Here is a 14,349-nt window from a genome sequence, read left to right as displayed (position 1 = left end):
AGCAAAATCATACAAGACTTGAACAACACTATCACCTAACATGACCTAACTGACATTTATACAACAGTCAACCAACAGCTGCAAGTACACAAGGAACATTCACTAAGACAAGCTACATCTGGGCAAAAAACAAGTCTCAATAAACTGAAAAAGGCTGAAATTGCATAACGCATGTTGCATGTATAATGTATAACGCATAATTGCATTATGGTATGACCATAATGGAATTAAGTTACAAATCGTTTACAGAAACATATCTGGAAAATCCCGAAGTATTTGAAAATGAAAACAACACACTTCTAAGTAATCATAAGCAAAAGAATTGAGTGAAAATGGAACGCAACTAAAGCATGGTTAGATGGAAATTTATAGCTTCATATACTTATATTAAAATGATGAAAGGTCTAAAATCAATGATCCACCTTAAAAAAACTAGAAAAAGAGCAAAACAAATACAAGCTAGAGGAAAGAAGTAAATAATAAAGAGTGAAATAAAACAAATGAAATAGAAAACAGAGAAAGAAGAGGTAAAAATCAGTGAAACAAAAGGTGTTTATTTTAAACTGATAAACTTCTGGTAAAACTGACCAAGAAAAAAGAGAAGACACAAATTACTAAAATCAGGAAAGTAAGAAAGATAATCTCTATCCATATGCATATCACATATCCAATAGACATTAGAATGATAATAAGAGAATATTATGAACAATTTTATTCCAATAAGTCCAATAACATAGATGAAATGTAAAAATCTCTTGAAAGACATGTTACCAAAACTGACTCAAGAAGAAACAGAAAACTTCACAGCCCTCCATGAACTCAAATATTACATTTCTAATTAAAAATCTACTCAACAACAACAAAAAACCTCCATGCTTAATTTATGTCAGTAGTTCTCAAATGAGGTCAACTTTGGCCCTCAGAGAACATCTAGCAATATCTAGAGACATTTTTGTTTGCCATGACTGTGAGGGAGTGCTACTGGCATCTAGTGGATAAAGGTCTGGGATGCTGCTAAATATCCTACATTACACAGGAGAGCGCCCCACAACAATAATACAAGGCTTAAAATGTCAATAGCACTAAGGTTGAGAAACCTTGCCTTAGATAATTTCACTGGCAAGTTCTACTAAACATTTAAGGAGAAATAATACTAATTCTACACAAATTCTTTCAGAAGAGAGAGGGAAGAGGTTTTATCAGAGCCTAACCTACCTAGGGGAAGGGAAATGCCTTACACGGGGTAAGGGAAATAGCCAACTCCAGCCCACTCTAGCCATCCTGTCCCACCTACGCAGGGAGGGGGACTGAGAAGCACTGGTGAAGTTCACAGTCCAGTGGCACAGGATCACCAAAACTGAGAATTAATCATAGGAGTATAGAACACTTTCCCTCCCCCAACAACTTACCACTACATTACTAAAGGTCTATTTACTACAGTTCCTTTTACCCAGTACATCATGTCCACTGTTCAACAAAAAATTACGAGACATAGTAAAAGACAAAAAACACAGTTTAAAGAGACTGAACAAGCCTAAGAACCAGAATCAGATATGGCAGGAATGTTGGAATTAGTAGACAAAGAATTTTTAAATACTATTAACTAATATGCTAAGGGCTTTAATGGAAAAACTAGACAACACACAAGAACAAATAGATAGTGTAAGCAGAGAGATGGAAATTCTAAGAAAGAATGAAAAAACAATGCTAGAGATAAAAAAAAACGCAACAGAAATGAGGAATGCCTTTCATGGGCTCATTAGCAGATGGGTCACAGCTCAGGAAAGAATCTCTATGCTTGAGGATATCTTAATAGAAACCTCCAAAACTGAAAAACAAAGATTAAAAAACACCAGAACAGAATATCCAAGGACCATGGGACAACTACAAAAGTTGTAATACACGTGTAATAGGAATATCAAAAGGAGAAGAAAGAGAAAAAGGAGCAGAAGCAATATCTGAAGTCATAATAACCAGAAATTTCCCCAAATTAATGTCAACACCAAACCAAAGATCCGGGAAATTCAGAACACCAAGCAGAATAAATGCCAAAAAAATTATGTCTAGGCTTATCATATTTAAACTGCAGAAAATCAAAGATAAAGAAAAAACCTTGAAAGAAGCCAGAGGGGAAAAAACTCCTTCCCTATAGTGAAGCAAAGATAAGAATCACATTCAACATCTCCTCAGAAACCACATAAGAAGAGAATAGAGAGAAATATTTAAAATGTTGAGAGAAAAAATGCAACCTAAAATTCTGTACCCTGCAAATGATCTTTCAAAAGTAAAGGAGAAATAAAGACTTTTCCAAACAAAAATTGAAGGAATTTGTTGCCAACAGACCTACCTTGCAAGAAATGTTAAAAGAAGCTCTTTAGAAAGAAGGAAAATGATGTAGATCAGAAACTTGTATCTACATAAAGGAAGAGCATCAGAAAGGAATACATGAAGGTAAAATAAAAATTATTAGTACTCTTAACTGATCTAACAACAGTTTGTTCAAAATAATGATATACTCAATTACATATGCTTATAAATGTACTTTTGTGTGTTTGTGTGTGTGTGTATGCTTAAATATAAGTGAAATGAATGACAGCAAGAAGACAAGGGACAGAAGAAAGGAGAAGAAAATGGAATCATATAAAATTCTCTATTAAAACGACAATAGGCAGCAAAAGAATGGAAGAAAAAGAACAAATAGAAAACAGTAACAAATATGATAGATATTAATCCAAACAATATCAATAATCACTTCAAATGTGAATAGTCTAAATACACCAATTAAAAGAGTGGATCAAAAAATAAGAGCAAACTATACACTGTCTACAAGAAACCCACTTAAATATAACGATGCATATGGATTAAAAGTAAAGGAACAGAGAAAGATATACCATGTTAAGACTTAAAGAAAGTGGGAATAGCTATATTAATTTCAGACAGAGCACACTTCAGAGAAAGGAAAGTTGTCACGGATATAAAGAGGGGCATTACATAACGATAAAGGGGTCAATACTCCAAGCAGACATAAAAATCCTTAATGTGTATGTGCCAAACAACACAGCATCAAAATATATCAGGCAAAAAGTGATAGAACTGTAAGGAAAAATAGATGAATCCACTATTACAGCTGAAGGCTTCAAAGCCCTCTATCAGAAATGGACATATCCAGGAGGCAGAAAAATCAGTAAAGACAGCTTCTAGCCACGCTAACTAAGAAAAAGAAGAGAAAGAGCAGACACAAACCACAAATATCAGAAACAAAGGAGGTATCATTATGGATCTGATGGACATTAAAAGAATACTATGAGCAACTAGATGCTCATAAATTTGATAACAAGATGAAATGGATCAATTCCTTAAAGACACAATCTGCTCAAACTCATACAAGAAGAAACAGACAATCTGAACAGGCCTATTATCTATTTCAAAAAATTCAATCAACAACAGAACCCAATGAAGCTGGAGAAAAATGAAATGAAGGAAGGAAAGGAAGGGGAAGGAAGAGAGGGAGGGAGGGACAGAGGGAGAAATTGAATCAATAATTCGTTATCTTCCAAAACAGAAAGCATCTGGCTCAGATGGGTTCACTGGTGAATTCCATCAAACATTTAAGGAAGAAATGATACCAATTCTCTACAATCTCTTCCAGAAGACAGAAGCAGAGAGACTACTTCCTAACTTAGTCTATGAGGTTAACATTACCCTAATATCAAAACAGACAAAGACATTACAACAAAAGCAAACTATAGACCAATACCTCACGTGAACACAGATGCAAATACTCTCAATGAAATATCAGCAAATGGAATTCAACAATGTAAAAAAAGGATTATACACCACGACCAAGGGGGATTTATCCCAGGTATGCAAAGCTGGCTGAACATTTGAAAATCAATTAATGTAATCCATCATATCAACAGGCTAAAGAAGAAAAATCACTTGATCATATTAATAGATACAGGACAAGCATTTGACAAAATTCAACACCCGTTTATGACAAAAACTCTCAGTAAACTAGAAATAGAAGGGTACTTCTCAACTTGACAAAGAACATCTACAAAAAACCTGTAGCTAACATCATATCTAATTGTGAGAACCTTGAAACTTTCTCACTAAGATCAGGAACAAGGCAAAGATGTCTCCTCCCACTACTGCCTGTCAATATCATACAGGAAGTCTTAGCTAATGCAATAAGACAAGCAAAAGAGGGCCGGCCCCATGGCTTAGCGGTTAAGTGCGCACGCTCCGCTACTGGCGGCCCAGGTTCGGATCCCTGGCGTGCACCGACACACCGCTTCTCTGGCCATGCTGAGGCAGCATCCCGCATATAGCAACCAGAAAGGTGTGCAACTATGACATGCAGCTATCTGCTGGGGCTTTGGGGAACAAAAAAAAAGGAGGAGGATTGACAAGAGATGTTAGCTCAGAGCTGGTCTTCCTCAGCACAAAGAGGAGGACTGGCATGGATGTTAGCTCAGGGCTGATCTTCCTCACAAAAAAAAAAAAAAGACAAGAAAAGGAAATAAAAGGTATACTGATTGGGAAGGAAGAAATAAAACTGTCTTTCTTTGTAGATGCCATGATCGTGTATGTAGAAAATATGAAAGAACAGACAAAAAAAACTCTTGGAACTAATAAGTGATTATAGCAAGGTTGCAGGATACAAGGAAAGTCAATCACTTTCCTATATACCAGCAGTGAACAAACAGAATTTGAAATTTAAAATACATTAACATCAGCATCCAAAAAAATGAAATACTTAGGTACCAATCTAACAAAATACATGCAAGATCTACCTGAGGAAAACTACAAAATTCTGATGAAAGATATCAAAAGAAGAACTAAATAAATGGAGAGATAGTCCATGTTCATGGAAAAGAAGAGTCAGTATTGTCAAGATGTCAGTTCTTCCCAACTTGTTCTACAGATTCAACAGAATCCTAATCAAAATCCCAGCAAGTTATTTTGTGGCTATTGACAAAGTGATTCTAAAGTTTATATGCAGAGGCAAAAGGCCCAGAATAGCAAAGTCAATATTGAAGGAGAAGAATAAAGTTGGAGGACTGACACTATCTGACTTCAAGACTTACTATAAAGCTACAGTAATCAAGACAGTGTGATATTGACAAAAAAAAAAATAGATAAATCAATGGAACAGAATAGACAGCCCAGAAATAGAACCACATAAATGTAGTCAACTGATCTTTGACAATGGCACAAAGGCAATACAATGGAGCAAAGACAGTCTTTTCAATAAATGATGCCAGACATCCACATGCAAAAAAGTGAATCTGATACAGACCTTACACTCTTCACAAAAATTAACTCAACAGACCTAAATGTAAAACAAAAAAACTATAAAACTCCTAGAAAATAAAATAGGAGAAAGCCTAGATGACCTTGGGTATGATGACGACTTTATTCAGATATAATACCAAAGGCATGATTCATGAAAGAAATAATTGAGAAGCAGGGCTTCATTAAAATTAAAAACTTCTGCCCTGTGAAAGATACTGTCAAGAGAATGAGAAGACAAGCCACAAACTGGAAGGAAATATTTGTAAAAGATACATCTGATAAAGGATTGTTGCATGAAATATACAAAGAACTCCAAAAACTCTAGTGAGTTCTGTTGTTATTGTTATAAAAAAAATGAACAACCCAATTAAAAAATGACAAAAGATCTGAAGAAACATCTCAGTAAAGAAGATATAGAGGGGCTGGCCCCGTGGCTTAGTGGTTAAGTGCATGCTCCGCTACTGGCGGCCCGGGTTCGGATCCCGGGTGTGCACCGACGCACCACTTCTCCGGCCATGCTGAGGTGGCATCCCACATACAGCAACTAGAAGGATGTGCAACTATGACATACAACTATCCAATGGGCTTTGGGGAAAAAAAAGGAGGAGGATTGGCAGTAGATGTTAGCTCAGAGCTGGTCTTCCTCAGCAAAAAGAGGAGGATTGGCATGGATGTTAGCTCTGGGCTGATCTTCCTCACAAAAAAAAAAAAAAAGAAGAAGATATACAGACAGCAAGTAAACACATGAAAATATGTTCTACTTCATATGTTAATAGGAAATTGAAAATTAAAACAACGAGGGGACCGGCCCAATTGTGTTGTGGTTAGGTTCAAGTGCTCTGCTTCGGCAGCCCGGGGTTCACAAGTTTGGATTCTGGGCGCAGAGGGTGCGGACCTATACACCACTCATCAAGCCATGCTGTGGCAGCATCTCATATAAAGTAGAGGAAGATGGGCTCAGATGTTAGCCCAGGGCCAATCTTCCTCAGGAAAAAAGAGGAGGATTGGCAACAGATGTTAGCTCAGGGCTGATCTTCCTCACAAAAAAAAAAAAAAAAAAACCAATGAGATACCACTTTGTATCTATTAGAATGGTCAAAATCTAAAACACTGACAACACCAAATACTGGTGAGGATGTGGAGCAACAGAAACACTCATTCCTTGCTGGTGGGAATGCAAAATGGTATAACCACTTTGGAAGACAGTTTGGCTGTTTCCTATAACACTAAACATACTCTTACCATACAATCCAGCAATCGGGCTCCTTGGTATTTACTCAAATGAAATGAAAATTTATATTCACCAGACATCCTCCACACAGATCTTTATTACAACTTTATTGATTATTGCCAAAACTTAGAAGCAACCAAGATGTACTTTAGAATGTGAATGGATAAATGAACTTTGGTACATCTTGACAATGGAATATTATTCAGTACCAAAAAAAAAAAAAATGAGCTATTGAGCCATGAAAAAACATGAAGGAAACTTAAATGCATTTTACTAAGTGAAAGAAGTCAATCTGAAAAGGCTGCATACTGTATGATTCCGATTATATGACATTCAGGAAAGGGGAGAACTATGGAGACAGTAAAAAGATAATTGGTTCTCAGGGGCTGGGGGGTGGGCAAGGATGAACAGGCAGATCAGAGAGGATTTTTAAGGCAGTGAAACTATTCTGTATGATACTGTAATGGTGGACACACGTCATTATACATTTGTCAAAACCCACAGAATGTACAATATCAAGAGTAAAACCAAAAAAAAAAAAAGGGCCGGCCCCGTGGCTTAGCGGCTGAGTGCTCACGCTCCACTGCTGGCGGCCCAGGTTCGGATCCCGGACGCACACTGATGCACCACTTCTCCAGCCATGCTGAGGCTGCATCCCACATACAGCAACTAAAGGATGTGCAGCTATGACATACAACTATCTACTGGGGCTTTGGGGGTAAAAAAAATAAATAAATAAAATTATAAAAAAAAAAAAAAGTAAAACCTAATGTAAACTATGGTCTTTGGGTGATTATGATGTGTCATTGTAGGTTCATTGACTGTAACAAATGTACCATACTGTAGTGCAGGATGTCAATAGTGGGGGAGGTTGTGTGTGTGGGGGGACAGGGGGTATACAGAAATTCTCTGTACTTGCTGCTCAATTTTGCTGTGAATCCAAAACTGCTGTAAAAAATAAAGTTTATTAATTAAAAAATATATATATGCAAATCAAATCCACCAACACACAAAAAGGATAATAACTGTGACTAATTGGAGTTTTATCCAGGAATGCAAAGTTGGTTTAACAATCAAAAAACTTTTATAACTTAAGAAAAATGGCCAAAACAGAATGCATCTGAGCTTTGTCTCATCTGGATGGATGAACAAACTAGATAGCTGTGCCGTCAGGCACCTGAGAGAGATAAATTCAAATCTCTGAATCATGGTATCACCTTAGCCTTCAAATTGTTTTCTACATATGATGTTTCAAATATTATATCCAGCACCCAAGCAAAGGTAACCAGGAATACACAGAGATATAACAGCATTTGCTAACAAAAAGTAGCAGAAACAATAGTCAATATAAACAGACCTACAGAATTTCTAGACATTGGAATTATCAGACACAGGCTATGAAACAACTATACTTACTATGTTTAAGGAGATAAAGGCCAAGCTTGAAATTTCAGCAGGGAACTGTAAACTGTAAAAAGTGACATAGCAGATTTGAAAAAGAACCAACTAGTAATGCAAGAATTGAAAAACACAAAAATAACATTAAGAACTCAATGTATGGGGCCAAAAGATCTGTATTCTTAACACACTCCCTAGGTAATCCACTGTGTTTGAGAACCAGAGTCATAGACTACTACGATAAACCTTAATGCCCTTGTTTGACAACCCGCTCTTTTCTAATTTAGCTTCTATAATGCCTCCAGAATTATTTTTCTAATACATCAATTTGATGTCTCAGTACTTTATTTAAAATATTTTGGATAAAACTCAGCTCTCTAACTTTGTGGCTAAAGACAATTCACCATCTACCCTACATCCCCGATATATTGGCCTACTAATTAAACAAGTCTTGTGCATTCCTGTTGGCTCATTCAATTTCCTCTTTCTGGAATGGCTTTTCCCATCTTGTCTAGTTGGTGAACTCTTACTGTATACTTCAGAACACAACTTGCATGTCATCTATGAGCAGAATTAATCACTCTTTCATCTGTACTCTCATACTTTGTTCACAACTCTACTTTAGCACTCACCACACTAGATTAAAATTATATTTGAACCTCTGCCTCCTCCCCACAGTTATACTGGAATAACTCAAAGGCTAGGACTCTTATTTATTTATATTCCTAGAACCTGAACCATGCCTACTGTATTATACTCAGTAAATGTATGTTGAATAGATTATGCATTCATTCAAATGAAAGCCAGAAAATCTTAAAGAATCTAGGATCAATTCAAAAATTTTTTCCTTCAATTTCTGCTGGAGAAAGGGCTTACAGTTTGCAAACGTGAGGTCACACAGTAAGCTGGTGGTAGAATGGTATTCTACCACACTCTGATGCCTTGGGCTCTGTAGCTAAAGGGATCTACCAGAAAGAAGGTGTACTGGGAGGGAAATGTGAGAAAAGATCAGACTATAGGTTCAAAGGGAGGGTGGCAAGAGTCTTTGAATAGCTTCTTAAAGAAATAAAAAACAGGAACTGGGGAGAAGAAAGAATAGAATAGGAGCTTCTCTTCCAAAGACAATGTGGAGGCCAAAATAGCCTGATATATACACTGAGTCAACTTTGAGTTTCAGTGGACAGTGAAAACACTCCTCCTAAAGGGGTTAATGATAAACCCACATTAGTGAGTAAACTCTCATATTTCTAAATGCTGTGAACAGTTTACTGACAAGGAGAATAATGTCTCAGAAATGGAAGAAACTCCCCATGTGGACATCTCTACCACCTCAAGACCATGTCTGCCCAATATAAAGAGGCGCACTTACACAATTTGAGCCAGGGAAACCATCATGCTTGAAGTAGACAGAGAGGGTTAAGCCGATTATGATGCCTTTACTAATTCATAGTTTTATTGTAGAATCTGTGAATTAAGACAGAGAAAACCCATCCCATAATTCAAGCTTAACTGGCACTTTGGGGGGAAGCATTTCATTGCCCTCTGGCACATAGGAGTGCCTTAGTAAACTTCATTTTAGCAAAGTTATTAGCACAATTTTGTTTGTTTAGTCTAACTTGAAGCCTAACATAATATATAAGTCTGACGTAAACAGAACGAATACAACTTTTAATATAACTTTGATACTCAAACTGTATTTACGGAATCAAGTAACAGGCACTCAGAGTATTTTCAAACTGCAACCTCTTTCCAAGTCTCTGTCTCTGATAACAGGAAAAAATTTTCCCTCCAATTTCTACTCTGTTTAATTTGTGAGAGTTTATTGTTTTTATTCTTTTAGTTTTCTTTAACTAATTTAAGCTTTTCTCATACTTCTCCCCTCTCCCAGAAGCATAAGCTAGAGCTGTTATGAATTCCTCTCTCAATCTGCACACCACATAAATTAACTTTTATGAAACCAATTTTATGCACACATAGGAAGGACATAGTAATTTATCATCAACGATACATAAGTAAAGAACACACATGCAGCTGGAAAGGTAGTCATTCACTACGTTTTCAAGGTGACAATACATTAGGTAAATAAAGGTGAAAATAAAACACACTAACAATTTTAAGGACTTTTCAAAAGCAACTTCTGAACATAGTCCAGACCCTCCAAAATTTAACAACAATGAAGGAAGTAGTCATTTTTACAGTACTCAGTCAAATTTTACGCCAGTGCTATCTATATTTAAGCATAATTAAAGCCAACGAACTGTTTTGAAATGTTCTAATGCTACACACACCAAAAAATTAGTAACCAGAAAAATAAGCTCCAACACTTTCAAAATGTTATATATTTAACCACTTGCTCACAAAGCACATGTATTTCAAAAGCAAAGGCTTAACTGAGGAGTGACCTATTCTCCTTTTAGGCAATTTGAAGTGCTCAGATTAAGAAATCAGTTAGTGTTTTAAAATCTTTTTCCCTCGCCTATCAAAAGCTATGTGAAAGTGATTCAACCACTGAACTAACACTTCACTCAGAAAAAGACATGAGTGATGAAAAACTTGAAACATCGTCTAAGTACTACAATCTCATTTTCTCATTAAAGATGCCAGTGTAAAAACAGTGCCTAGCAAAAAACGTACTGAAAGACTGTCAGTTTGACACAAATAGGGTATATTCAACCTAGTATGCAATCATGTTACAATTATACATAACATGGCTCATTTGTAATCATCCTCATTTGCAGTTTGGAGATCATAAGACAAACTATGTAGCTACATTCCAACTTCAGCCAATTAATTTATAAAAAACAAAAACTTAGGTCAATTGAACTACAATATAACTGAAATACTATTTATAATCAATAGATGCAATTTTTAACATGGCTCACCAACTGGTTCAAAAGGCCACAAGCAGGAATTTCACACCTGCAAGAGAACACATGTGATAATCCTCATAAAATAATATTATGAATATTCATGTGATTTGGGAATTGACTGTCAAGTTAAATGCCAAATTTGAGTCAGTTTGACTTCGCTATTACCCTAAAATGATTTTCATGTTTCTTTATTGTTAACATAGAAAACACTAAAATTGATCAGACCTTTAATAAAATTCACTGTAAGAATAAAATTTTAAAAAAATATTTAACCTACAAGTACCTTTCACTTATGAACTTCATACATCTCTGAAAAGCTATAGTTACAATACGTGTAAAGTTAAATAGGGAAAATATAAATATAGAGAGAGTGGGCCGGCCCATGGCTTAGCGGTTAAGTGCGCGCTCCAGTACTGGCGGCCCGGGTTCGGACCCCAGGCGCGCATGGACGCACTGCTTCTCCGGCCATGCTGAGGCCGCATCCCACATACAGCAACTAGAAGGATGTGCAGCTATGACATACAACTATCTACTGGGGCTTTGGGGGAAAAATAAATAAATAAATAAATAAATAAATAAATAGAGAGTGACATTTGTTCTTGAAATAAGTTATAGGAAAATATATATAACACCACATATGTAAAAATATACACATGTAAAAATAATTATATGTGTCGTCTACACAAAAAATGAATTTTAAAAGGCCTAAAAATGTGAATGGAAAGTGAAGTGAGACATATCTTCCTATGTTTTATATTTTATATAGAGAATATAATCATGTATTTGTGTAATTAACAATTAAGAAGAAAAGTTTTTAAGTCAAACCTTACTTTATTCTATAGTTAGTTTATATTCTTTTTTTTTTTTTTTTTAATTTTTTTTAAAGATTTTATTTATTTTATTTTTTCCCCCCAAAGCCCCAGCAGATAGTTGTATGTCATAGCTGCACATCCTTCTAGTTGCGGCATGTGGGACTCGGCCTCAGGATGGACGGAGAAGTGGCGCCTCGATGCGCACCCGGGATCCGAACCCGGGCCGCCAGCATTGCAGCGCGCGCACTTAACCACCAAGCCACAGGGCCGGCCCTAGTTTATATTCTTATAGATGTCTTTCCACTAAAAAAAAAAAATTCTGGCCCAATAACATAATTATTCTCATATTTAAGAATATGATGATTCCTTTCTGAATATCTGCTTTAAAAAATAATTATCCTATGAAATAATACTACTTCTCTAATGTAATAAATCTTACTGTTTTGCCACTCAAGGAGCAAGTGAGGCATCTTTAGAAAGCTCAAAGGAATTTATTTTTCCTTGGTATTTTTAGTGCTGCCTCACTTTTTCAGGCAGTTTTACACTGGAATTACTAGCTACCTTCATTTTCTACAGCACTAACAGCTTAAGATCCTACTCTAAAATATGACAGATATGTCCTAACATTCTTCATGGATTTACCGGTAATATCTTCATTTTTGATTTCTGATTCCAAACACATAACACACATTTGAAAGGAGTACATGGTAAAGGATCTCAAATACGTTTTATCTTCATAATGTTTTAAAGAGTTTAAGAATCAGGGCTGTGAAAAAATGTTTTCAAGCAGGAGCTGAAACACAAAGTTATAAATTTACCATTACTAATAAAAGAAAATCATGCCCATCTTGAAAATGACAATTGCAGAGAAGAGGACAGCATAGTTAGACAAACAGGGAATAGAGGACACACACAGAAGTAGGGAAAGAGAAAGCAGAAAGGGAGAGGCAGAAATATGTTCTTTCGCATGGTGAAAGAGATACATATTTTGAGGGTGGAAAAGCAGGGAGGAAGGAAAAGAGGAACAATGACTTCACTATCCATCACACCCCCCAGAAAACAAACAGAACCATGAAAAAGGCACCAAAATACATACTTAGTACCTACACACGACTGGAAAGCTCAAAAATCTAAAAAGGTGGCTGGGAGAAATCATCATCTGAAAAAAGCCAGGGAAGGGGCCGTAGAGGACAGTAATTGCATTTCAACTCCGCTCCTTCTTCCCATATGAAAATAACAGTTGTTCTTTTCCTGACCACTCATCAAATTTTCACACAACATACATAAAAAAGAGAGAGAATGTGAGGCCTTGGCTTTCCAAAATTAAAACAGCAGATTAAAGGCATACAGCATATCAGTAAACAGATAATTATCCAACCAGTAATTTACTTAGAGACCTATGGTAAGAAAATATCGCAGAATGTTAGTTTACATGAAGATATAAAAGTGTGTGCACATGCATATTTAAGGTAAACTACCATAAAGTCAAGAATACAAACCTTCAATAGCAAGACTACTGTTTTGCCTCTAGAGGGCGAACTTGGTCTTCTGGAAAACTCTAGACAAGAGAAGTTACTTTCAGACTTTACAAAAAAAGTTAAAATTCCAGATGTTGAGCTAGCAAAGATTCCCAAGCTTTCTTGGTTATCAGTGCCCTTAGTGTCTCAACAATTATTTCATAGTACCCCCAAAGCCACAGAAATATCTAATCATATGTCTAATAAGTAGTTACATCCAACAATTTAATTTGTCCTAACACTTAGTAGCCGTTTAAAAAATTAATATACATAAATGAAAGAAAAAAAGTTCTATTTTATTCTTAACCACAATTAATTACTATTGGGCATGCATGTCTACTGTGCACTGTACAATTTCACAAACCTTGAAAACAGATTGGACCCCATTATACACATTTCCTGTTCCACACTGATTGTTGCACAGTATCTGATTTTTATCACAGCATCCTCAGAAAAAACAGATTCACAAAGATATGATGCCACAGAAAAGAATATAGTGCCATTTAATGTTGAAATTGTGTACTACCTCAAGCTAACAGTCTGTACCGTATCCCACAGATATAGGGTATCCCTGAGTTCGTCAGCTGCAGCACATGGGGTGCTTGGGCACACAGCTTGGGATTTACAGCACTACAGTTTTAAGTCCCAGCAGCTATATAAACTAGTCAATACTTTAATTACTTGTAAATAAAATTAATTATAACATATATTTTTAAAGATCTAAAAATTCTATTCTTATATTACTTGGGAAGCCAGTTTTTCTTTTGAGCAACAAAAGAAACACTATTAAATCCAAAAAGGAAGATATTTTTTCCAATCTGAATGATGACTATTGCCTTAAAGTGATTAATTTTATAAATGTTGGTTGTATTAAATCTGATAAACTACAACTGGGAAGGACAGAAACAGAAAATTCATTATATATCTCCTTTGGTGCAACAGCTTCACTGAACTTAAAAATGTTGCAAACTGATCCAGTCTCACTGCTTTCCAGTCTCACTGATCTTCTAGTACACACAGGCACAAGTTCAGAAGTCAAATAAGATCTCAAAGTCTTAAGAACTCAAGAAGATGCATATTAATACAGATATTAGAAGAACTGGCTCCTATTAAGAAACAGATTATATACCTATCCATCTCACAAAGTCCTTGGTTTAGACAGAACACTAGAAAAATGACCAAGGAAAGAGTCCAACCTCACAATCTACTAAGTTTTTCCTTTT

General features: G+C 35.9%; 1 protein-coding gene across 7 annotated transcripts in view; it reads right to left on the bottom strand.

Moving 5' to 3' along the window:
• The window catches only part of TBC1D12 (TBC1 domain family member 12), a 102,345-nt gene that overhangs the window by 48,999 nt on the left and 38,997 nt on the right, over positions 1 to 14,349 (bottom strand). The window contains exons 1-3 of one of the 7 annotated variants that reach the window (XM_087432300.1): positions 10,810 to 10,846; positions 9,297 to 9,391; positions 7,946 to 7,997 (exon numbers count right to left, since the gene is read on the bottom strand). The exons of 4 other annotated variants lie outside the window; for them this stretch is intronic. In XM_087432300.1, coding sequence (XP_087288426.1) covers positions 7,946 to 7,997; positions 9,297 to 9,322 — 78 coding nt within the window. In that variant the 5' untranslated portion in view covers positions 9,323 to 9,391; positions 10,810 to 10,846. Of the gene's footprint in view, positions 1 to 7,945; positions 7,998 to 9,296; positions 9,392 to 9,593; positions 9,613 to 10,809; positions 10,847 to 13,126; positions 13,168 to 14,349 lie in introns of those variants that run through there. 2 more of the 7 variants (XM_087432303.1, XM_087432301.1) reach the window with 2 other exon arrangements.

This window comes from Ceratotherium simum, chromosome 6 (assembly GCF_057802395.1).
Source record: "Ceratotherium simum simum isolate JZ-2026a chromosome 6, ASM5780239v1, whole genome shotgun sequence".
Lineage (NCBI taxonomy): Eukaryota > Metazoa > Chordata > Mammalia > Perissodactyla > Rhinocerotidae > Ceratotherium > Ceratotherium simum.
This window is presented reverse-complemented; position numbering and strand designations above follow the sequence as displayed.